At 54.8% G+C, this 26,116-nt stretch overlaps 1 protein-coding gene and 1 long non-coding RNA gene across 2 annotated transcripts in view; both read right to left on the bottom strand.

The window, feature by feature from the left end:
• Positions 1 to 2,882, bottom strand: part of LOC121162766 (rho GTPase-activating protein 20-like) — a 49,679-nt gene extending 46,797 nt beyond the window's left edge. Inside the window, exons 1-2 of the mRNA XM_040989971.1 lie at positions 2,341 to 2,882; positions 1,025 to 1,168 (exon numbers count right to left, since the gene is read on the bottom strand). Of these exons, the coding sequence (XP_040845905.1) occupies positions 1,025 to 1,168; positions 2,341 to 2,516 (320 nt within the window). The 5' untranslated portion in view covers positions 2,517 to 2,882. The remainder of the gene's footprint in view (positions 1 to 1,024; positions 1,169 to 2,340) is intronic.
• Positions 2,883 to 3,824: 942 nt separating this feature from the next.
• On the bottom strand, positions 3,825 to 24,522 carry LOC121162826. The gene is made up of 3 exons (XR_005884860.1): positions 23,827 to 24,522; positions 5,253 to 5,354; positions 3,825 to 4,763 (listed from the first exon to the last, which is right to left on the bottom strand). It is a non-coding gene; the product is annotated as an uncharacterized LOC121162826 (long non-coding RNA).
• Positions 24,523 to 26,116: the final 1,594 nt, after the last annotated feature.

Genomic DNA, 26,116 nt, shown 5'->3' with positions numbered 1-26,116 from the left:
CAGCAGGGAGCACACAGGGTGTGGGGTGAGCCTCCTCAGGGCAGCAGGGAGCACACAGGGTGTGGGGTGAGCCTCCTCAGGGCAGCAGGGAGCACACAGGGTGTGGGGTGAGCCTCCTCAGGGCAGCAGGGAGCACACAGGTGTGGGGTGAGCCTCCTCAGGGCAGCAGGGAGCACACAGGTGTGGGGTGAGCCTCCTCAGGGCAGCAGGGAGCACACAGGGTGTGGGGTGAGCCTCCTCAGGGCAGCAGGGAGCACACAGGGTGTGGGGTGAGCCTCCTCAGGGCAGCAGGCATGAGTTCATGGACACACTGTACTCAAGGATACACTCCCATGATGCCCAGGGAATGCAGCACTATTCCTCTTATCAGCCTCAAACTTGTCCTGGAAAACTTGCCCACACCCCCTGAATCAAATATTTATTTTAGGTGGCCTTGTCACTGAAAATACCATATCGAAATTCTGGCAAATCAGGATCTGAATGAAGGTGAGATGCATTTCTATAATTAAATACCATTTCTTCAGGGGATGAACTTGGGAGTGGAAAGGGACTTTTCTAATTGTATTTGTATTGTATTTCCAAAAGAAAGACCAGCTCTACTGGTTGAAACTCGCAGTTGATGTGTGGACATAGAGGCTGGAGGATGATGGAGAGGGGTCCCCAGAGGCTTGCTCTCCACTCTTCCTCAGTCAGACTACCTACTCTCCATGGAGCTCCCAAAGCCCTTGGAAAATCAGTGCTCCAAACAAAGAAAAAAAAAACTACTTTGAAATTTTCATTCCATGGCTCCTGCACAAACCTCCACATCAAATCTTTTTGGAGAAAGTAGAAAACATGCAAGTGCCATGACTAAAAGACAAATGTGAGTCAGTACTAATTACAGAATCAGGTTAAAACATTTTCCTTTTCCCAAAAAAGTTTTGTGGGGAATTTAATTACACACCTCTGTATTTCTCAGATAAGGCAAAGACGATATGGGTGTCCATATCGAAGTGATATTACAAGCCTCAGATAAGGTACTTACAAAAATTCGGCGTTAAAATTCTGCATTGGCCATCCCCACTGAAGAGATTTTATTTTGCGGCTGTCACCTTCGCCAACAGTACTTTCAGCAAACCATATGTTGTTTACTGGAACCCGGTATTTGATGGTGAACTTCTTTTTGAACCTACAGAAAGAGTATCAAATGAGATGCTTGTTTCTTAAATATGATCCGAACAGTTGTGCTTCTGAGACAACCCCAGTATCATATAGGACACACCCCTGACCCTCAGACCTCACATTATTGTCACTGAGATGTGAGTGCGTTTTATGAAATTGGGCCTGGGGCTTGTTGGTCTTCACTAGGCCAGGACTGGAGGCCCATGTAGGGCAGCACATAAAAGGTTCACTTTTCTCTATTTGCAACAATGTTTCTGGGTGAGATTTTTAAAGTTATTCTTTGTCTTCTATAGCATTCTGTACTGTACATCATGAAAACTTGGGTTTAGTAGATAAGCAGATCAGATCATTCCTTCTTGCCTTGCATGCATTTATTAGACAGTCACCATGCTTCAGGCTGGGTATTTTTGCATTTGTGCTCAGGCCTAAGGGTATGAGTAACCAGTTGTGTCCACTTCCAAGTCTGCCTGTCACTTAGGTTGCTATGTCTGTCACTCCCATGGTGGGATTCTGGTAATAGTGACCTGGGTTGCCACATCCAGTACTTACTCTGTTTAGCAGCCACAACACATTCTAAAATACTTACCTGAAATTGTCACTTTTGTAAGAAAAACCCTTAAGCATAATTCCCCAACTCCTTATTAGAGGGTCTGTCAAAATCATATGTGTCCAGAATGCTGAGACTTGTTCAGTCTCACATGCCATCTGGTCAACAGCAATGAACTCCAGGACCACCAGGCATCCCTATAACCCTCACCCAATAGTGCCTCTGGTCACCGCAGTCAGGCAGCTTGGGGCACACAGTCTAGGACAGGTGGCTGCTTCTCATGCCACAGGGAATTTAAATGTTGCAAGGACTCCTCTCTGACACTTTACCTTATTCTCTGCACCACGTCTATCCTCCTATAATGACACTGTCTACATTTACCACAGCCTTCAATTGTCTGCTTCCTATTTTATCATATGTCTGAGTCCCAAGAAAAGAGGAACCCTGACTTTCCTATTCTTGATTGCATTCTCTATAAGAAAAAATACAGATTAAACCTTCCAGGAATACTTCATGGGTAAGTAAAAAAATCAAAACATTTGCAATGACCAAAGCAAAACCATTCTGTTTGCTTAGAGAAAGGGCACACAAAACGATTTTAAACCAGGAAAGCATGCTCGGCATGTACCTACTTGGAGTTCGAGATGAGTAAGACCTCGTCGTAGAGAAATGCTTGGTGTTTCTTAGTTCGACCATTCTTGGTTAGCTTCACGGGTCCATGCACCAAAACTGGATTTGGGGGATTCTCCAATGGATTCATGGCTTCTGGGTCATTGGTCTCAGAAGTATGGCAGGGCCTGCTCAACATCAAACACCACAGAGTAGAGAGTCAATGGCCACAAACATGTGTCAGAGTGAGCTTTATGCCAAACATTGATGGCGACACATGAGAAAACTAAAACCTCAATTTGCTAAACAAGTATCTCCAACTAAATCTAATGTGGTTCCATGTTTTAAAGGTCTGAAAGAGCAGAGGGCACTTGGGGAGCTAGATGGAGAACACTTCAGGAAAGAATCTAGGGGAATCCAGGTCCTACAGGAATGGGAAGGAAGAAAACAGCAACTCAAACAAGAAGTGTCAGGGAAGGAGAGAAAAGCCAAAGCTTTAGAGGGCAACAAAAGTGAAGCCATTGGATGCATCAAAAGCTATGGAAGGTAAAGCATGCAATTACTGGGGATTGGAAACTGGACACAGTAATACAAAGGTCATTGGTAACCTTGCTGATTGTTAGTGGAGTGACACATCCTACCCAAAATAAAAGTTACTGCTTGATGCCACTTAAGAATGTGTTCCTTACAAAAAGAAACTGCAGATAAAAAATGACTGAGAAATCTTTGTATGGAGAGATGGTCCTTGTAGGCCTAAGTTAATCCCAAAGCTCTCCACATCAGGCTATCATCTAGATTCATTTATGCAAGACAGAGAGAACTGAAGGGCCAGAGAGAATGACCCCATCACATGGGCAGGAGCCCAAGGATCGTCTCCCTGATGACACAAAGCCATAACACAGAGCCTACTCCCTTGAGGTCAGCAGAACTAAATCAAAAGAACCTGAGTACCTTCTCACACTATAAACAAAATCATGAGTTACTCTCCATGTTTAAGTGAGGCAGCTCAGATTTCTTCTTGGGACTGCTAGTCAGCCTGGGGGATCACAAGTAGAGGGTGAAAAGATTACCTTGTGCCGTGGGCCTTAGGGTCACTCTCAGAAGGGCTGGAGCTGTGCTCAGCTCCTGAAAAGACTCTCTTTTCCACTATGCTGGGCGTAGAAATGGACTCAGTTATACCAGCATGTAGAAACACTGCAGGCACCTCTAGAAAGACTGAGGGTTCAGCAGTAGCCAGGCCAACCCAGCACTATGATGTCAGAGTTCTAAGGCTCATGCCATAACTGACCAACTGACAAACTCACAGAGCAGTCTGCTGTATTTGGGCTCTGGCTTTCAATTCCTTCAAATTAATCTGAGATAATCATTCCTGCACATTCCTGTAAGAAATACAGATAGCCACAAATCTTTCATGCACTATGCCCAAAGTGCAATATTTCCCAAAACTATATGACAATAATATTATTACTGTGTCACTAGGTAGTGAATCCCTGTAATATTATATACAATATTGTTATATATAATTATATATATGCATATGGCCTCAGGTCTTATGTTATATATAAGTATATATTATTAAATTATCTAGAGTAACTGATGAAACAACCAGACAACATTCAGCAGCATGCAGACCTTAACGACTGTATTAACTTGATACTTAATATTAAAAGATTTATATATCTGTTTATTTGAAAGGCAGCATGACAGAGAGGAAGAGATGGGTAGAGCTAAAAAGAGAGAGGTCTTCCCTCTGCTGGCTGCCACGACAGGTCCTGGCCCAGGCCCACACCAGGAGCTGGGGACTGCATCCTGGTCTCCCACTGGCTGGCAGGGACCACATCTAGGGCTCCGGCTCTGGCCAGTGCAGATCCCAGGAGGCAGCAGCAATGGCTCAAGTACCTGGGTTCCTGCCATCCTCAGGGGAGACCTGGAATGGCTCTTAGTTCCTCTGACCACATTGGAAACCTGGAATATGTTTTTAGTTCCTCTGTCCACATTGGAGGCCTGGAATGTGTTTTTAGCTCCTGACTTTGGCCCCAGGTTAGGGCCATACCTCAACTGTTGCTGGCATCTCAGAAGTTAGCCAGCGAGTGACGTATTTCCATTTCTTAGATAAGTAAATAAAACAGAACTTGAGAAGAGCTTCAGATATTTGAAAGATAGCCACCATATTTCTGAATAACCTGATATCATGCTGTTTTTTGACCAAATGTGCTGCAACAACAACATTGTGGTAGATAAGAAAGGGTCACAAATCCTTTTTTCATTTCTTAATTAAGATGCAAACTCGTTCCCTTTGGAAGTGAGCTTAGTAGCTGGCTTAACCAGCAGAGTGACAGCTACATGGAGTCCATGCAGAACTGAGAGACTTGTGCCAGAGCTAGCTGCAGCCATGACCCATGGCTCAGCTCTCTTATCTGTTGCGTGGACCACTGAAGAGGCACCCCTGCAAAGAAAAAACCAGAAAACCCTGAGACCAATATGAGCCAAATGTTCATATCCCCAGCCTGCCCCCCCACACACACACAAGGCTGCGGCAAGAGGACAGCCCTCCCTGACACAGAGCCCCCAGGGCCTCCAGAGCCATGAGAAACGGGCCTCTGGGTTGACCAGCTGTGTTTATCATGGTTACGGCAGCCCAAAGGGTTGAGACAGACTGCTTTGTGTGAGGGTGCACATCTGCTAACTTAACTAGGGGTGACTGTGCTACGTCAGTACAGGGCAAAGAACCCTCCCGCTGCATCACCTTCTCCCTGGGAACCACTGTCTCATCCTAGCAGTGAACTGCTGTAACAGCTGCCACGTTACTTTGGGTAGAGATGACAAACCATGAGACCAGCTCTGACTGTCTCACTGAGGACAGACTGGAACACAATGACAGCATGTCTTGGGGTCAAGCTAGCAAGCAAGGCAGTTCTCTTGATTTAACAATTACCTTCCATGGTTTCCATCAGTATTGAAGCTGAGCACCTCAGGATCTATTTGTTCACCACCAGGAATATGTCTGTCTCTCACGACTGACACACGGCAAACTCCCCTGAAAAATGAGAGCTGCTTGAAAAACACATATTCCATCTACTACACCGGGGTCTTCAACTCAGATCGCAAATTTAAATGGGTCAGTTAGGGGGAAAGAGGGAAACTCCTCATTGCCTAGGGCTGCGCAGTGATGCAATGAATATGGCAACAAAACACCAGAACAACAATTTTAAACAAAACATTAAATGGCAAAATTAAAGCCTTTTGTTGATCGAAGAACCCTATTGGTAGACTGGAAACGTGACTGGCATCAAACATCAAAAGGGGACACTTATGCAAGGACTTCCACAGACTTCTACACTTTATCTGGTTTATTTGAAAGACAGGACTACTGACACAATGGTGTTCACTCCCTAAATGACCACAAGAAGCCAGAGGAAGGTCAGGCTGAAGCCAGGAGCTCCTCCTGGGTTTCCCACGCGGGCAGGGGCCCGAGGACTTGGGCACAGTCCACAGATACTTTCCCAATACCTGAGTAGACAGATGGATGAGAAGTGGAGCAGCCGGGACTCAAACTGTTGTCCCCATGGGATGCTGGCATTGCAAGCGGTGACTTAACCCATCGTGCCACAATGCTGTTCCTCCAACAGACATTTCTTCCAAGATGATATATGGACGCCAAAAAACCCCAGGGAAGACCCACACTCTCACTTAGAGTTAGGTGAGCACAGATCAGCACCTCTGGAGGACTCCATCACAGACTCAGTGCATGGCACTGTGGGAATGTCCGTGGACCAGGGTTCCTGAAGAACAACACAGAGATACGATCCAGTCAAAGCAGACTCAACAACGGCCATCTGTCCATTCATGCTTATGCACAATACCCTTCCAGTGCTGGAGGCAAGAGCCGAGTTTGCAAACATTTTGTTAGTAAGAGAAATTACCATGCAACACTAAACCAGCAGGCACGATTCTGGCTGTGGGTGAAGGCAGTACTTCTCTGATCCCTGTGGCTCTGCCTGAAGCCCCTCCCCAGGACGCCTCTCTGCTGACCCCAGGCAGCCTCCCACTGTGGACCTGGCACTTCTCCATGTAGTGAGGCAAGGTAGGAAAAGGCGGGCTCGCGTGCCCTCTTGTGGCCACCAGGGCTTAGTGTAGGATGTGCGTCCTCCGTGGGGAGGAGCCCAGCAGGCTCCATAAATGCTGACACCAAGGGCTCCACCTGACAGGGGAGTGGTAGCTTAAACCACTGCTTCCCGCGCTAGCTTTCCACACAGGAGAGCCAGTTGGAGTGCCAGCTGCTCCACTTTTGGTCCAAGTCTTCGCTAACGGTCTAGGAAAGCAGCGGAGAATGCACCAAGCCCTCAGGCCCCCGCACCCCCAGTGGATGGAAGATCTCCTTTTATCTCCCTCTGCGTTATTCTGCCATTCAAACATATATATATTTTAATTTGAAAACATCAGCCCTCTGACCTGAAACAAGTTAATTATGGAAGCCAACACTTTTTATCTTCGGAGGTAGCAGAAAGAGTGGAAGAATGTACAAAATGACACCTTTGTTGTACAGACCGACGTGTGCCTGCAGCCACTCCTTGGAAAGCTGACACTTAGCAGATGAGGACTAGAAACACTCTAGGTGTGCACACGTGACCACTGCGCTGAATCACAAGTGCAGCCATCCCCCTGCAGGCACCAGTCACCTTCAGAAGTGCACACTCGGGGTGTCGGGCAGATGCCAGCGCAGGACGGCTCTGCAGGGCAGCATCATACTGGCTGCTTCTCCCTCCTCAGCGACCGGTCGCTGACCCTGGTGGCCTGGGTGGCCATGGACGGAGGCTGGACTGGACTGTACAGCGCACGTACTGCACGATGGGCTTCTGCTGCAGTTTCCTGGTGATGCCACCAGCACAGGAGACCATGCAGGACTCAGTTCTTCTGGAAACATCCACGGGAGCAGTTCTGCTGTGTCCAAATGGCTTTTCAGACAGTTTCCTGAGCTGGTAAAGACTGCTTTCGATCAGAATCAGTGAATGACCTTGATGGGAAGAGCCCTGTTTTTCAGATGGGAAAGCTGAGGGCCAGGGAGGGGAAGGCACAGGCGGAGGGCACACACCTGCGGGGAGTTGGACCCACGGGGAGTTGGCGCATCAGCAATGAACAGGCTTTGCTTTCCCATTCAGAAGAGCCAAGTGCTGAGCCTGTGAGTCAGCACAGCGCAACAGAACAGCAGGAAGTCCAGGGACCTCCAGGAAAGACAGGAAGAGACCTGACCATGATCCATAGCCACTGGTCACTCAGCCAAAGCAGCACAAAGGAGCCACTGCCCCCTGGCCACAACCCGCTCCAGACACGTGCTTGGCAACCAACACAGCTAACCCCTCAATGCCCATGTGTCTTTCCGCGATGCCCCTTTGACATGGAACATGCCTGTTTGTCCCTGTGGCTGGGGCCTCTTGCAGAAGCAGCCCATCCCTGGCTTACAGGCTGCCCAGCACTGAGTAGCCCAGCCCCAGTTTTCCCACCATCAGCTGGCAAGCTAGCTGGGATAGGGAGCACACCCCTCCCAGGGGTCCAGCCTTCTCACATCACCAGAGAGCAGCAATGACTGCTGACCACATGTGAGCACGGGCTTTCTATGGCAAGCTGCCCTGGCACTGCAATTGCAGGGACATTCCAGCAGCTTCTGAGAGCTGTTCGTCCTCCTGGTCCCCTGCCACAACATCACCACTGTGACCACAGTGCACAAAAAGTCTGTGGGGAGTGCAGAGTCTCTAGGTGTGGGGGGCAGGCCCCAAGAAAAAATTAAGAACTGCATGACTAGATGCTAAAGGATAGGAGAGGGGAGCTTCAGGGCAAAACCTGACCTGTTTTATTTTTTGAGTTAGAGATAAAGAGAGAGACAGTGAGAGATCTTCTATGCCGTGGGTCACTCCCCAGAAGGCAACAGCCAGAGTTGAGCAGGGCTATAGCCACATCTCACACGTGGGTGCCTAGGACCAGCAACTCGGACCATCCTTTGCTGTCCCAAGCGCATTAATAAAGAGCTGGACTGGAAGTGGAGCAGCCAGGACTAGAACTGGTGCCCACACAGGATGCCATGGTCATCAAGTGCTGCCCACCCTGATCTCCTTAAGCCAGTTGTCATCATTCCCACTAATCCCCTGGCACAGCTGACAGTGGGCAGCAAGGGTGAGAAGGAAGCACAGCATCCCTGTGGTCTCAACACGCAGGCACAGCTTCCCTGGAAGGCGAGATGCCCTGCTCCAGCCCTGACACGACGGGCACTTTGTGAACTCCAACTCAAGCAGCACCTTCCCCCTGCAGGTTCCAACTGAGATGCTCAGAATTGCTAGCTAGATTTTCCGCTGAAAATTAAGGATACTAGGAACAAGAAATAATTCTACTTGATTAATGATCATTTTTAAACAGGGAGCAAGAACTTTTAACAAAAAACAATCTGCTACTGGAAATTTGGATTAGAAGAATATTATTAAAATGTCCATATTACTGAAAGTAATTTAGACTTTCAGTGTGACTTCAAATGACCAAAGCTATCCTCCTCAGATATAGAAAATACGATGCTCAAGTTCCATGGAAACACAAATAACACAGAACAGCTAAAGAAATCTCCAACAACAAAAAGCAAGCCGAGGCGTCCCCGCACAGACTTCAGACGTGCTGCAGAGTCATTCCAATCCGACAGCCTGGCAGCGTACACAGCAGACACATGGACAGCAGACAGAAATCCCGGAAATCAGGCCACACCGCTGCAACCAACGCTCTACAAACGACTTGAAGTCAAACCCCGGGCAAGGACAGTATCTTCACCCAATGGAGCTGAAAAGCTGGTTCTACGTGTGCCCAAGAGTGAAACGGGGCTCCTCCTGACAGCTTATACAACTAATGCGAGCGGGTGAAGGAGCCACACCCTGACAGCATCAAATCATTGGAAGAAAACGTGGAGGAAACACCCCAAGACATGGGCACAGGCAAGACCCCAGATGCGCAGGCAGTAAAAGCAAGATGGCAGTGGGATCACGGCGAGCTAAGGAACTTCTGCACTGCAAAGGGAACAGAACAACTGAGGAGGCAGCCAGCAGCACGGGAGGAAATGCATGCAAACTCTGCCGCTCACAGAGGACCAACATCCAGGGTCTATGAAGAGCTCCAGAAAGTCAGCAGCTGTCCAGGAGTGTGTGGGCAGTGAGCATGCTGGTGCCTGGACCCATGGAGCACTTCTCCAAGAGGCCAGTGTTATTCCATGAAACGATCGGTGAAGTTGTTTTAGCAGGAGCCAAACCTGGCCCATTTCCAAGGGCTTACCAAGGTCTACCTTGGGCCTTTCCATGTCTTTTCCTTAATGTTGCTACTGCTGCCTAGTCAAAAACAAGAGAGAGAGGAGAAAAGAAGGGAGGGAGAGGATCTGGCGCAGTAGCCTAGCGGTTACAGTCCTCTCTTGCATGTGCCTGGATCCCATATGTATCTCAGCTGCTCCACTTCCCTTCCAGCTCCCTGCTGGTGGCCTGGGAAAGCAGTGCATGACAGCCCAAAGCCTTGTGATTCTGCACCCACGTGGGAGACCCAGAAGTGGCTCCTGGCTCCTGGCTTCAAATCAGCTCAACTACGGCTGTCGCGACTACTTGGGGAGTGAATCAACAGATGGAAGATGTTTCTCTGTCTCTCCTTCACTCTGCAAATCTGCCTTTCCAATAAAAATAAATTTAAAAAGCAGAAGGGAAGGAGGGGGGAATTGGGAGAGAACGACAGACAGATGGCAGAGAGGGGAAGCAGGGAGAGAGAGGAAGGAGATGCTTGTGTGGGGAAGGCTCAGGTTTTCCGGGGGAAATAGGGATGGGAGCAGCAGCTCTGGCCTCCCTGGAGTGGGCTGCAGCGCCTCCTCTGGGATGGGTCACCACTGGCCTTCCATCCCTTCTCCATGGGCTGACCCAAAAGTGACGATCCCACAAAGGGGTCTTAACCTCTGCTGCCCTAGGACATGTGGGAGGGACGGCAGTGAGACAGGGCTGCTCCCTGCCCGGCTCAACAGGCCCACAAACCAACGCTGGGCAGCAGGCAGTCCTGACTCCATGCTAGGACTTTCTCTAAACACACCATCTAAATCCCAGAAATGCTTGAGTCCTGTCAGTTGGCTGTCCCTTTCTCCACATCAGTGATCTGTCAACACACTCGACCTGCCCTAGTTAAGCCCATCAGAGCCTGGGGACGGTAAGCACAAACCACCATAAACAGGCTCCATGGGAAACACCCCTCCCTGCACCAAAGTGAGCACACACCCCTCCCTGCACCCCTGTCAGGACTCACAGCACACACCCCTCCCTGCACCCCTGTCAGGACTCACAGCACACACCCCTGTCAGGACTCACAGCACACACCCCTCCCTGCACCCCTGTCAGGACTCACAGCACACACCCCTCCCTGCACCCCTGTCAGGGCTCACAGCACACACCCCTCCCTGCACCCCTGTCAGGACTCACAGCACACACCCCTGTCAGGACTCACAGCACACACCCCTCCCTGCACCCCTGTCAGGACTCACAGCACACACCCCTCCCTGCACCCCTGTCAGGACTCACAGCACACACCCCTGTCAGGACTCACAGCACACAACCCTCCCTGCACCCCTGTCAGGACTCACAGCACACACCCCTGTCAGGGCTCACAGCACACACCCCTCCCTGCACCCCTGTCAGGACTCACAGCACACACCCCTCCCTGCATTCCTGCCAGGGCTCACAGCACACACCCCTCCCTGCACCCCTGTCAGGACTCACAGCACACACCCCTGTCAGGACTCACAGCACACACCCCTCCCTGCACCCCTGTCAGGACTCACAGCACACACCCCTGTCAGGACTCACAGCACACAACCCTCCCTGCACCCCTGTCAGGACTCACAGCACACACCCCTGTCAGGGCTCACAGCACACACCCCTCCCTGCACCCCTGTTAGGGCTCACAGCACACACCCCTCCCTGCACCCCTGTCAGGACTCACACACCCCTCCCTGCACCCCATCAGGGCTCACAGCACACACCCCTCCCTGCACCCCTGTTAGGGCTCACAGCACACACCCCTCCCTGCACCCATGTCAGGGCTCACACACCCCTCCCTGCACCCCTGTTAGAGCTCACAGCACACACCCCTCCCTGCACCCCGTCAGGGCTCACAGCACACACCCCTGTCAGGGCTCACAGCACACACCCCTCCCTGCACCCCGTCAGGGCTCACAGCACACACCCCTCCCTGCACCCCGTCAGGGCTCACAGCACACACCCCTGTCAGGGCTCACAGCACACACCCCTCCCTGCACCCCATCAGGGCTCACAGCACACACCCCTCCCTGCACCCCTGTCAGGGCTCACAGCACACACCCCTCCCTGCACCCCTGTTAGAGCTCACAGCACACACCCCTCCCTGCACCCCTGTCAGGGCTCACAACACACACCCCTCCCTGCACCCCGTCAGGGCTCACAGCACACACCCCTCCCTGCACCCCGTCAGGGCTCACAGCACACACCCCTGTCAGGACTCACAGCACACACCCCTCCCTGCACCCCTGTCAGGGCTCACAGCACACACCCCTCCCTGCACCCCGTCAGGGCTCACAGCACACACCCCTGTCAGGGCTCACAGCACACACCCCTCCCTGCACCCCATCAGGGCTCACAGCACACACCCCTCCCTGCACCCCTGTCAGGGCTCACAGCACACACCCCTCCCTGCACCCCTGTTAGAGCTCACAGCACACACCCCTCCCTGCACCCCTGTCAGGGCTCACAACACACACCCCTCCCTGCACCCCGTCAGGGCTCACAGCACACACCCCTCCCTGCACCCCGTCAGGGCTCACAGCACACACCCCTGTCAGGACTCACAGCACACACCCCTCCCTGCACCCCTGTCAGGGCTCACAGCACACACCCCTCCCTGCACCCCGTCAGGGCTCACAGCACACACCCCTCCCTGCACCCCGTCAGGGCTCACAGCACACAGCCCTCTGAAGAGCCTCTTCTGGACCCTGTAGCAAATTGAGCAGGCTGAGAAGCTTATTCCAGGGCTCCAGGTGGGACAGGGAAAACAATGTGTTGGCTATGGGCTTCCAGGCCTGGGCTTCTGTCATCCCAACAAAATGGTCCACCTCTGACACAGGCTGGCATGATGGGAGCTGCCAGAGTCTGTCAATTCTGGACTCAAGCATGGTCACCCACTCAGCCGGCCATGCCCTGAGCACTGCCCTAAAGGCCTAGGACCATCCTCCTGCTGCCCTCTGCCCCCACTCCCTGCGCCCACTCAGTGCCTTCCTCAGCCTCTCCTGCAGACACGAGAACAGATGCCATCTTCAGCTGGGCACCCCCCACTCTGAGGGTGAGGGGCCAGCCCAAGGTGAAGCAGGTGCCTCCAAGCGTCGGGGCCAGCCCCTGGTCTTCCTGTGTGTTCCCAGCAGGGGGCGCCAGGCCACCATGTTCCCCAGGTCCCTCCTTCCAGGTCACCCCGAGGGCTCCCAGCTGGGCTGGCTGAGGCAGGATGCAAATCCCCAAAAGGTTCCGGCTCAGAACCTCCTGGAAGCGACACCTCCACAGGACTGGGAGCGCATGCAGCGAACCCCTTGTTGTCGCTGAGGGTCAGCTGCCCAGAAAGTGGTCAGGGAGGCCCCAGGTGTCAAAGCACCATGAAACCCAGGAAGTTAAATTAAACCTTAACTAATACAGCATACATAGCTGTGGGAATAGCTCAGCCCTACCCTTGCCAGAGATGTGGCTGCAGCCCCCTCCCACAGCTGGCCTCCAGTCATAAAAATCCACCTGATGCTGAGAGGGCCCGCAGCAAGCCCCAGAGGGCAACACCTGGAAGCAGGCAGACAAAAAGACACGGGAAAAATGGTGGCAAGCAGCTTGGACCCAGCATGCTAAGCAGGACCACCTCAAGCCACCAGAACTGACACCTGCTCTCCTCACTGTCACAGCCCCGGGCCACCGCTCAGTGCTCACAGGAGAGAAGAGACACGCAGCCCCCAGATGCCAGCCCGTGCTGCATAGCTGCTCTCCTCTCTCTGCCACAGCGTACAGCCCTGGGCTGCCCACTTGGTGCCCCCAGACCCCACCTGCACACAGACCCGCTCTGTCACACTCCTCCTTCAGTAAACTCTGCTTCCACTGAACCAGCTCCAATGGACGTCTGTCTCACCAAGGCCCGGGACTCTCCTGAGGCAGCGGGGCACACATCCTGGCTGGCATACCTACTGGCCGTGTGACCTTGGGAAGCCGTGGTGCTGGGGGCGGGGACTGCTCCTGCCCTTGCTGGGATAGCTGGGGGCTCATCTGCTGTCCCCCCACCTCCATCATACTCATGTTAGCGACAGTGCCAGGCCAACAGTTCAGGCGCAGCTCATTCGTGGAGCCAGTCTCCATCTGGATCCCTCCTGCTGGTGGTGCCAGAGCAACTGCACACTTCTGAGTGGAGTTCCCTGGATGAGCCCGGGTCCCCAACCCTGGGCAGAGCCTGGCACTGCTTTGTGGAGGACAACACAACAGAGTTCCTGCCCTCAGATACGCCTGTGCCTGCAGGGAGCTGCCCCACACCGATGGCCTGTGTGGGGTGAGAGGCTCACTGACGTGGTCCCTGAGGGGTCCTCAGGAGACCAGCAGAGCGGGCTGGGGTGCAGGAGGAGACTCTGGCAGTGAGGAGGTCCATTATGATCTCATGGCCTCGTGCTAAGGGCCTGGACTGGGGCAAGCAGGGACTGGGCAGAGGTAATTAAGTGTTCATGGAGAGCAAAGCAGGGTGGGAGTCAGAAAGATGCAACTTTTCTGCAGATCCCTTTGCTCAGTGAACATCTGGCCAGGCCACCCAGGGCTGTAGCTGCTGGTGGAGCACAGCAAGGGTGCCAGAGCAGCACCTCCAGGCCGCAGCTGCCTGACCCCCTGACCGGCACCGTGCTTGCCCAGGCCCAGGCCCCAGGCAGGACGGCAGAAGCACTTCCTCTGTGCTGGCCTGGCCATCTCACCATCTCTGCTCTGGACACTCCAGCCTGCCAGATGTCCCAGGGGAGCTTGTTCCCCTTCCAGGACGGTGGCTGCGGCACTTGGCAGATCGGCTGCTGTGCACTTTACGCCAGCTCCCAAGCCCTCATTACCAAAGCAGAGCTCTAAAATGAGACTGGGGCTGGACTGTAATTCGCGGTCTGGGCCCTAGACAGGCCTGGCAATTACAGGTTTTCCTGGCGCTAATCAGGGGGCACTTGCTGAGTCCCTTCCGCTGACTGGGACGTAGCGAGGAGCCACGAAGGGCTCCTTCACAGCTGCCCCTCTGTGTGGGCCTGGGTGCTGACAGGACAAACGTTGCAAGCAGACACAGACCTGACCTTGGAAATCTGCAGCCAGGACTTGGGCCCCTCCCAGTATGTTGACAACCCTGGACAGGGATAAACCCTCCTGGCAATCCCTCCAGATATAACACCTACAGGGAGCTCTGCTCACACCACAGGGTTCTGCTCACACCCACAGGGGCTGGACTCACACCACAGGAGGTTCTGCTCATACCACAAGAGGCTCTGCTCACACAGGGGCTCAGGTCTCACCACAGGGGCTCTGCTCACCCACAGGGACTCTGCTCACCCACAGGGGGCTCTGCTCACCCACAGGGGGCTCTGCTCACCCACAGGGGCTCTGCTCACACCACAGGAACGCTGCTCACCCACGGGGGCTTTGGTCTCACCATAGCAGCTCTGCTCAAACCACAGGGGCTCAACTTACCACGGGGAGGCTCTGCTTACCCATACGGGCTCTGTTCACACCACAGGGGCTCTGGTCTCACAGGGGCTCTTTTTCATCTCTTTCCCAGCTCTCCAGCTCCCCTTCCAATGGCCTTGCAGGACACCTCAAGGTCAAGAGCAAGATAGGCACCAAGCCTCCTCTTCAAAGTGTCCAGCAGGGTTATTTCATCTCCCACACACAAACCCATGATGTGTTTCTCTGTGGTGCCCATATCATGGCTCAGTATCCAGTGGAAGCTCCTGGAAAAAGCAAACGCACAGACACGAGTGTCCCAAGAGGACTAAAGAGCCACAAAACAGGTAGGGTGATGGGGTGGGGCACGGTACTACCAGGCGTGCAGAGGGGTGGCTCCAAATGCTGAGCTGTCCCAAGCACAGCTGGAGAGGAAAGACCCTCTGGGTCTTCTCAACGTGCCCTGCAGAAGCAGAGCGAGGAGTGTGGAGTATGCATTCACTTACCATTACCCTGGAGGAGGGAGACGGGAAGGAGGAGGAGGGAGAGGGGAGGGAAGGGCATAGGGAAAAGGGAGGGGAAGGGAGGAGAGAGGGGAGGAGGGGGGAGGAAGAAGAGGTGGAGGAGGGAGAGGGGAGGGAAGGAATGAACAAGATGAAGGGAACAGCAGAGAAGAGGGAGGGAGGGAGAGGGGCTCTTGATGCAGGAGGGAGGCATGCCGCAGGTTCACTGCGCACCTGGGTCACTGCTGGGAGTCCCTCCCATGGCACCACAGAGGCTTCCCGGGGAAGTCTGGGCACCTGCTTCCCCATACCATGTGTTGGGTCACTCACCCCCAGCACCAGCCAGAGCAACCAGCTCTTGTGCTGACACTCAGGAAAGATCCAGTGTCATCCCCAGGCCTCGGGAGGGCACCAGACCCAGAACGACAATAATCAGGCAAGTCCCAGTTGCCACCGCACAGGAAGTTGGCCATGACCATCAGCCTCCCGTTTCTTTTGAGAAAGCAGGAAGGACAGCAGGTTGTTCCAGCGGCCAGTTCCTAGCTGCTCTGCAGGGACAGACCTGGAGGAGACACTCAGTGTGTCAGTCCCCACTTCAATGGGAGAAGTCCCAGTTCCAGGGATATGGCCCAGGTTTGCCTTCTGCTCAGGAATATCAGTGAAGTTGCCACCACCAGAGCCTGGCCAATTCCCTTCTAACACTTCCATGGTTATTGTGGGCTGTTCATCTATGTGTGTACTCTGTGTGCAGGTATGTATGTGTGTGTGTGCCTGTGAGTGTGATCTGTGTGTCTCTCTGTGTGTGCAGGTGTGTGCATGTGTGCCTGTGTGTGCAGGTGTATGCCTCTGTGTGCAGGTGAAGTTGTATGTGGACTCTGTGTGCCAGTGATGAGATTGCCCTCTGTTTTGCCAACCAGCCTTCAGAGCCAAGCTCTGTGTTTGGGACCTTTTTTGGGGGATGGGTCACCTGTTCCCTGTTTGTCTGCAGAAGGAGCAGCTGGGGATGGGCAGGCTCCATCATGGTTTGTCTCAGTCTCCCCTAGCGTTCATTCTCTTTGGCCCAGCTGCTGGCCACTCTCCTGCCCACCAGTGGGGCTGCGTGCTCACTCCCAGGATCAGACACTCCTTCCTTGAAAGTATTGAGGCTCTGTCTTGTGACTAGGTTGGTATAATGATGATTACAATTCCAACTGGATTTATTACTGAATGTTTATGAGAGTTACATTAATTTTCTTCCATTTTTAACAGAGAAGATAGGATTTAACATTTCTGGGCTGGCACTGTGGCAAAGTGAATAAAGCCTCCGACTGTGGTGATATCATCCCATACTAGCGAGGCTGGTGTCCCACCTGCTCCACTTTCCATCCAGCTATCTGCTAATGAGCCTGGGGTAGCAGCAGAAGACGGACAAAGTGCTTGGGTCCCAACATCTGCCTGGGAGACCCAGATGATGCTTCTGATGGCTGGCTTTGGCCTGATCCAGTGCTGACCATTGTGACCACTTAGGGAGTGGACAAGTGGATGAAAGACCTCTTTGTGTCTCTGTTTTTCCCTCTCTCTGACTTTCAAATAAAACATATAGTATTGAAACAAAATAAGCCACATTTCTGTGGATTGGCCACTTGATGACCAAGCAGCTTGTGCACTGCTTCCCGTCTGTCTGCCCACACACGTTTCCTGTTGTTGCTGTGAGGACTTGCTGGCAATCTCATCTTAGTTCCGGAGGTCAGCATGGGGTTGCTCCAGGGGCACTGATTCCAGTGGCCAGCTGCAGGCTCCACAAATGCCAGGGAGCCCTCACCAAGGGTCGCCTGGCCAGCTGCAGGCTCCACAGACCCCGGGGAGTCCTCACCAAGGGGTGAGCATGATCCCACCAGGGGATCCCACTTAGAGAACATTCCAATGCAGATGGTACACGATGGTGGGGTGAGACAAGGAGCTCTTGAGCCTGCTTTGATGGGGGAGCCAGAGATGGGACCATAGCAGGGAGCGCAGGTATGGTGGGCTCTGGCAGCCACCACCCCAGGAAGCCTCCAACCTAGAGCAGCTTGTCTCTGCCCTCTGTCCCATATACCTTTGCTGTCATGGCTGTTCCATGTGCAACCACAGGGTGGTGGTGGGGCAGGGGAGGCAAGGCCTAGGGATCACCCACAGCAGCAGTAGTGGTCCCACGTTTATGCGGCAAGGTCCTCCTGGAAGCCAGAGGCTTGGGCATGCAGCCCATAGCAGGTGGCAGTCTCTAGGCAAAACCGAGGCCCAGCCCAATGTGGACAGGCATGCAGCACTATGAGGGAATGATGAAAACAGTTTTGGGGGAGTCCAGGGGGTATGCAGCCAGTGTGGGTAGGAGTGGGTCTTGCTGGGGGCACAGCTGACCCTGTACCCTCCGTGGGCCTGCTCCATGCAACATGGCTGCTTGCTCTGCTATTGCCCACCAGGACCCAGCATCCCCCATAGCCCTCCTGGGTGAGTCCTCCTGGGTGGACCTTCCTGGGTGAGTTGGCCTAGGTGGCCCCTCCTGGGCAGCCCTCCTGGATGGTAGCCCTTCCTGGGTGATCCTGCTGGGTGGACCTTCCTGGGTGAGTCCTCCTGTGTGTTCCCTCCTGGGTGGCTCTACATGATAGGCCCTCCTGGGTGGCCCCTTCTGGGTGGCCCCCCTGGGTGAGTCCTCCTGAGTGGTCCCTCCTGGGTAGCCCTGCGGGGTAGGCCCTCCTAGGTAAACCTGCTGGGCGGTTCCTCCTGGGTGGTCCTCCTGGGTGGCCCTCCTGAGTGAGTCCTCCTGGGTGGTTTCTCCTGGGTGGCCTTCCTTGGCGAGTCCTCCTAGGTGAGTCCTCCTGGGTGGGTCCTCTTGGGTGGTTCCTCCTGGGTAAGTGCTCCTGGGTGGTTCTTCTTGGGTGGCCCTCCTGGGTGAGTCCTCATAGGTGACCCTCCTGGGTGGTTCCTCCTCAGTGGTTTCTCCTGGGTGGTCCTCCTGGGTAGCCCTCCTGAGTGGCACTCCTAGGTGAGTCCTCCTGGGTATTCCCTCCTGTGTGGCCCCTTCTGGGTGGTCCCTCCTGGGTGGCCCTCCTGGGTGAGTCCTCCTCAGTGGTTCTTCCTGGGTGGCACTCCTGGATGAGTCCTCCTGGGTGAGTCCTTCTGGGTGGCTCTCCTGGGTGGGCCCTCCTGAGTGGCCCTCCTGGGTGGGCTCTGCAGCCCTGCCTCACTCAGGTCCTGTGGATGGGATTCATTTGTGTCAACACTACATCCACGGTTGATACCAGAACCCTGCTCCAGTTCCTTCTTTCTGGGCCCTTGAGTTGGGTCATCATGGCAAATACATCCAGCTTCACCACAACGAGAAATTGGGAGGATTTACTCTGACTTAGGAGAACGGTTCTGGGCAAGGCCATTCCAAATTTTGATATCAAATGTGAAAGGTATTCTGTCACCAGAAACAGGCCTTTCCTGTGCACCAACAGGCATTCAGGGCAGTCACAACATACCTAACACTGTTCTGGTTCTGCCTCCCTTTAGGCAGCTACTTGACTTGCATTTGTCATTTTCTGTCCACTGTAGGGGTGGTCTAAGGGTCAGTTCCCAAGGAGTCATACTGCAGCTACACTGGGTGCCCCAGGGAGCTTGCCAACACCACAGACAAGTCCTGCTGCTGAGCTTCTGAAAGCAGCATGCCTCTGGAGCAGCCCTGCCAGCCAACCCTACCGCCCGGCCATCCCACCAGCAGTTGTGTTTCCACCAGTCTCCTCTGCCAACTGGGGCATCCTGACACCAAGGCATGCACCATGCCATCCACTCCTCTTGCACACCAGGATCTACACATAGCCAAGGGACACTCACTAACAGAGCCACAAGGCACGCACATCCTTCAGAGATCCACACATAGCCAAGGGACACTCACTAACAGCCACAAGGCACACACATTCTTCAGATGTGGCTGCTGGAATAGCCTAGTGGCTGAATCCCCACTTTGCATGTACCAGGATCCCATATGGGCACCGGTCCATGTCTTGGCTGTTCCGCTTCCCTTCCAATGCCCTGCTTGTGGCCTGGGAAAGCAGTGGGAGAAGACCCAAAGCCTTGGGACCCTGTACCTGCGTGGGAGACCCAGAAGCTCCCGGCAACGGATTGGCTCAGCTCTGGTCATTTTGACCACTTGGGGAGTGAACCAGCAGGCAGAAGATCTTTTTCTCTGTACATCTTCTCTGTAAATCTGACTTTACAATAAAAATCTTACAAAAAGAAAGTGGCTGCTGCTGCAGAGTTCCTTAAACCACAGCACCATTTTGGATGCTGAGATTTCATGCCAGTGAGCAACGCACTCTGCGACACAACTTGGTGGATCTGTCCTGGTGCCTGCAGGTGCTGGGGAAAGGCCTGGACATCAAGCAAGATGCACGGCTTGGTGCTGGACCTAGCGCCCCACAGAGCAGTCACCCCCAAGTCTCCTCTCCTGGGTCCCCAGGAAGCCCCTCACTTCCTGCAATGGATCAGAGCTGGCTTCCTCCCCCAGGGCTCCTGTTTGGAGGCCTTGTGCTCAGGGTGCATGGTGGGGGCACAGTGGAGGCACCCAGTGTCCTCTTAAGGGATTGAGGACTTTTCCTGGGACCTTGGTTACAGAGACAGGGCGAGGCTGGCCTGGCCCTCCAGTGTCCTGCCTGCCACATGACCACCCCCTCACGCAGGCTCTGACTGTGATAACACCCACCTCACCAGAGAACACACAGATGGGGTCTCTAGTCCTGGACACCACCCAGCACGAGATTTTGTCATAGCCACAGAAGGTGGACTACCATACTCTGATGTGTTTAAATGATGGATGACGCAGTGCCTGTTAATGACACTCCTGCCACCCACCATATTTGATGTGCCCCTTAGTGTCACGGAGTCTATTTTGCTTTCACAGCATAAGTATGGCTCCCGTCTGATCACATCTGCTGTGTGGTGAAGGAAACCTCTCCCTCCCCTGTCCCCATCCCTCCTGCCTACAAGGTGTCCTGAGCAGCCACACGTACCCAGTTTGGGTAGTAATTTTCCACTCTTCACACAGGAAGGACCCCGGCACTTGCACCTACTCTGTCTCCTCAGGGTCCCAGGCCTGGGCTATGCTCACAGCACATGCCCCAGGTTAGACCAGCCCGCCACCAGCTGCCCCGTGGAGCCACCTCTGTTGCCAGACCACAGGTCTCTGGCTGTCTCCTCTTTCATTCCCATGTTCCGGCAGAGCCTGTGGGGGGACAGGAGAGGAACAAGAAGCCAGCAGGAGCCGACTGGACAAAGCTGGTCTTAGGGGCAGGCACAGCGTCTCTTCCACAACAGTTACACGGAAGGATGTTCCGACAGTGAGCCCTGAGGCCAGCTGCACCTAAAAGGACCAAGCAGAGGAGTGTGCCATCCCAGTAGCACCCAGAGGGGCACTGCTGGGCAACCAGAGGTCGCTGGAACCAACGCATCCCCAAAGACCATTTTCAGATGACAGCAGGCCACCCACAGTGGATGTCAGGAGCCCTGGGGCCACTTCCCTCCTTCCCTCAGCAACTGAGGCTGCCTCATCCCCCACGCACCTATGGAGACAAGCCTCAGAGGCCATTTCCCACTTGGCTATTGGAGTCCCATCGGTGGTGGGCAAGAGTGTGGAGGGGCTGGATGTGTGTGTGATGGAATCCTGCTGCTCCGTTTAGGAGACAGCTGGGTGGGCAACTCCCTTCAGGAACCCAGCCCTCTGCAACTGCCATTCCTTATCGACAATCAAAGACTACTGAGCCAAGGAAGTACCACCTTTCAAGTGGCTTTTCCAGTCAATAGTAAAATTAGCAAAACTAAAAACAAACAAACAAAACAAAAAACCAGGGAGTGCAAGCTAGCTCATTAGCTCAGTAATCGGCTCTGGCTCTCCCCAGAGAGGCTTGTACAGCCACACGTTGATCGGTGAACGGACCCTGACAGAGTGCTTCCTGCGGCTTTCCCAGAAAGCAACATCCTGTTTTCCACACCAGGCAGCCCGCACACCCAGGCAGTGTGCCCTTCCTTGGATCTCTCACATCTGTCCCTGCATTCTTCCACCCCATCATCCACTTCTCCATGCCCGGGCGGTCAGCAGCACCTGGGACATGGCCGTCAGCAGAGGCTGTGCTCTTTACGGAGGTTTTCTTATTGCATATTTCCACAATTCCTGAAAGAAGCACAGAGCTGCACCCCTGGAATGGCCTCATTTCCTGGCAGCTCAGTCCAGTTTCTTTCCTGTTTGGAGCTCAGGTGGCATCACAGCTACGTGGGCAGAGTTGAGCAGCACTGTCCCCAATCTTTCCACACCTACCTGGGTTTCTCTCTGAACATGTTGCAGTCTGGGGACTCAGTGTCTGGTCCATGGGTCTTGGGGAACCATGGCATCTCTGGGGGCTGATTGATGCAATGTTCTGAGTACTCCTGAGCACCAGGACCAGGTTGATCTCTCTAGGTGCCCCGCCTGCAGGAGGGCAACGGGAGCTGGTCTGAGCCTGCAGGAGAGCAGCAGGAGGTGGTTCAAGGACTGCTGGAGGGCAGTGGGAGGTGTCTGAGCCTGCAGGAGGGCAGGAAAGCTGCAGGAGGTGGTCCCAGTGCTATGGGCCTGCGCCCACATTGCAGGCTCACATGGAGCCCAGGCTTTTGCAGCCACTTAGTGTGTCAAGCAGTAGGTGGAAAACTGTGTGTGTGTCTGTGTCTTTGTGTGTACATCTCTCTCTGCATCTCACCTTTCAAATAAAAGAATATGAGAACGAGTGAGAAGGAGGGAGGTCTGAGCAAATAGAATCTACAGTCAGGAGAACATGGGAGTTCACCCCTGGATCTCTGCCTGCCTAGCCCATACTGGAGGCCATAGGCACATGACACACACATGACCCCAACATCACCTGTTCACTGGGCATGCAACAAGAGCCATGGGCTGCACCCCAGTCTCTTCCCTACTCTGCTAGGACTTCCTCTATAAACAACTCTAAAAATTCAAATGTTACATTCCACCCGCTTTTCAGCAAGTAACAAGTTTGCTCTGAGACACAGCTTCCTCTGCTGCCTGACCTTTAACTTCATTGGAGGGTCCAAAGAGAGACATACCTACTAGCCTGTCAAAGTGTCACTGCTGGGTGGGAGTATTGTTGGGACCACCCTTCTGCCTGCCCCCTTTTCCTACCCTACATAAGCTTGTGACTTCTCTCCAGGTAAGGGACATCCCTCACCACCATTTTGTCTCCGGTGTTTCTGCTGCAGAACACTGCCTCCTCACCCCTTGGTGGTCTCGGCGCCTGCTGGACAGAAGACCCCAGGAGAGACGGATACAGGAAATCTGGACTCTGATGAACAACTCCCTCTGTGGCGGGCATGTGCTGCCCACCGTAAGCTGACTCTGCAGGCTCAGATCACCTCCCGCTGCCCTCCTGCAGGCTCAGACTACCACCCACTGCCCTGCAGGTTCAGCGTGTCTGCCCCCCACACTGCACACCTCAGGTGAGTTCCCCATCTTCACGCCCTTAGCATCCACCAGGGAGCCCTAGATGAACTCCTGGCTCCTGGCTTTGGTCTGGCCCAGCTCCCATGGATGTGGGCATTTGGGAAATAAGTAGTCAGCACATGGAAGAGCTCTCAGTTTCTCCTTCCTCTTTCAAACACATAACGAATCTTATTTTTAAAAATGAACCCAAAGCACTGTTTGCTCAAGCACTCAGGGTGGACTGATTGTTGGCTGTTCTTCCCATCAATTCACCCTTATGTCACAGGCACCCTGAAACTGCTCAGCCTCCAGGGCAGCTCAAGGGAGGAGACACGGGGGAAGGGTGCCTGCACAAGCACCCCAAGCCAAGGCTGCATTCCCCAGCCCTGTCCCCAAGAAGGTGCCAAGAGCAGGCTTCCCAGGGCTCAGTGGAGTGGGAGTCTGGAGGGAAGGGGCTCCCGGTGTTGAGGGCCTCCGCAGTCCTCTCACTGTGGATGGCCCTGCAGTCCCCTCTCGCAGGGCGGGGGGGGGGGGGGGGGGGGGGCCTTGTGTCCCCTCCCTTTTAGTCTGCATGTCCTCAGCTCCCAAGCTCCAACCTGTCCATCTCCAAAACCCACACCGGATTCTGCTTTCCTTGTGTATCCACGGCCTGAGTTTCCACTGAAACACACAGAACCTCGGGGGGACGCCGCCACTCAGGACCCAGTGCCGGGCAGGGGTGGTACTTGCAGCCCGAGACACGGGAATGGCCTGTGTCCACCTGTCCGTGCAGGCAGGAGCTGGACGGGGCAGGTGTGGGGAGGGTGTACCCGTGGGACTCACCAGAGCATCCGAGCCCAGGTCAGACATGCAGCCTGGTGGTCAGGCATGTGGCCCAGGTCAGACTGCAGCCTAAGCCAGCTCTGAGGCCAGGGTCAGGCACGAGGTCTGGAGGTAAGGCATGCTGGCCGGGTCAGCTATGCAGTCAAGGGGTCGGCCCAAGGTCTGGGTCAAGCATGAGGCTGTCCGGGGACCAGCATGAGGCCAGGTCAGGCACGCAGCCTGGGTCAGGCATGAGGCATGGGGGTTGACATGCAGCCCGGGTCAAGCGTGTAGCTGGGTCAGGCACGTGCTCCAGGTCAAGCATGCAGTCCGGGTCCGGCATGTGCCCCAAGTCAAGCATGCAGTCCAAGTCCGGTATGCAAGCCAGTTCAGGCATGCAGCCCAGGTCAGCTCTGTGGTCCGGGTCAGCTCTGCGGCCAGAGCACCGTCTCTTCCAAGGGCAATCGTCAAGGGAAGCGTTTCGTCAAAGTGGTCAGCAATTTCCTTTTCCCCTTTCCCCGCGGTCAGCAAGTGGAAAGTGCGTGTGAGCCAGCAGGCTCTCTCCCAGCCCTCAGACGGGAAACTGTCTGTTCCGGTCGCTATTTTTAACATCTTCCAGGGCTGGGAGTCGCTGAAATAGCTTCAGCCTCAGTTTTGCATGAGGCTGTAGCAAAGCGTGACCGGAAGAAACAATTGAGGCCAGGAGAGGAAGTGGTTCCGGGAGAGGAGCCGAGAGAGCCGCGGATCGGAGCGGAGGAGCCAGCAGCGCACTGCGCAGGCGCGGTGCTCGGGGCAGGCGGAGCGGTGCGCAGGCGCACGGCTGAGACAGGCGATGCGGTGCGCATGCGCGTTGGTAGGACAGCCCGCTCTGCACAGATGCAGTGCTGGCCAGGCAGCGCAGTGCGCAGGCGTGATGCTCGGGGCGGGCGGCGCGGTGCGCAGGCGCGGTACTGGTTGCTGGCGGTGCAGTTCGCAGGCGCGGTGCGCAGGCGCGGTGGTCGGGGCTTACCTGTCCTCAAAGGAGGCCGCGTGGCCCCTGTGCCCGCCGCGTGCGACCTGGCACACGATGGCCACTTCCCTGTTGCCTCCCCGCCCCTGGGGGCCCGGGGGGGAACCGGGCACCAGCGACAGGACCGTGCGTGCCCGGAGCCCACACCGTGTGCCCACTCGTGGTCAGGAGCTGCCCTTGCGGCTCCTGCATGGCCGTCTGCTGTGCCCAGGCAGCCGTGAGCTCGGGCGGTCAAAGGCTCCTGCATGGCTGTCTGCTATGCCCACTCGTGGTCAGGAGCTGCCCTTGTGGCTCCTGCATGGCCGTCTGCTGTGCCCAGGCAGCCGTGAGCTCGGGTGGTCTGCAGCAGGAGGCTGTACCTGCCTGCAGTCACCCACGCCTGGGGCTGGACACTGTCCAGGGGGTGAGGTACAGAAGGGCCCTGTGGAGAGAGCAGCTGCTCGGCACCACCAGCTGAGGCACCTATGTGAAATGCAGGGTGTGGGTCCTGATGAGGCTGGGCTGGCGTGCTGGGTGGTGAAACCTGCAGAGGGACTGCCCTCACCCTGTTTCCAAGTGTGACAGTTGTGAAGCCCCGGGAAGTGGTGATGGTAGCTGAGCTGCTCTTCTGCATGCATGTGGAAAAGCCCCAGACACAGGGTTAGAGCTGGTCTTGCTACAGCCTCTGTCTGCCCAGAGCTGCCCTGGCCGAGGCCTGCTGGTCGCTCAGGTCGTCCATGCTGTTGGTGCTCAGGGGTGGCACTGCTGACCTCAGCATGCTAGAATGTGTGTCCCAGTCCTGGTGTTACCTGGACTTGGGCTTGTTCAAGGGCAGACCAGGGTAGGACAGAAAGGCGCACAGCACCTCTGTCATGGCACAGCCTGTCTGCAGTCAGGTGACCTCTGACCTTGTCTCTGCAACAGCTGTCCAGGCTCTGGGCTTTCTAGTGACTGTGGAGGCTGCTCCACTACACATGCCAGTGGGCTGCTTCTGGAATAAGATGGACTTTACAAAACAGGATGTCACGCACGTGGTGTTAGGACAAGGCACAGGGCACCTGAGGAGAGCCACCCTTGGCTGGCCTAGCCCCTGACCCTGCCCTGGGACAGGGACGTTACTGACAAACTCCAGCTTGGCTCTGTTGCCAGAGGGTTGTTCTGAGGGTTACCGGCCTTCAGAACCCTAGGGTGCTGAAGTGGCTGCAGACCCACCTGCCTGACCTGCCACTGTGAGAGAATGGCAAGGATGCCTGTGCCTCACTGGCCTGTGGTCACATGCTCTGGCCTCCTGTGCAGACACAGCTGGACCCTGAGCCAGGCTGG

Source organism: Ochotona curzoniae, unplaced genomic scaffold (assembly GCF_017591425.1).
Source record: "Ochotona curzoniae isolate NIBS_2020 unplaced genomic scaffold, NIBS_Ocur_1.0 contig_54, whole genome shotgun sequence".
NCBI lineage: Eukaryota > Metazoa > Chordata > Mammalia > Lagomorpha > Ochotonidae > Ochotona > Ochotona curzoniae.
This window is presented reverse-complemented; position numbering and strand designations above follow the sequence as displayed.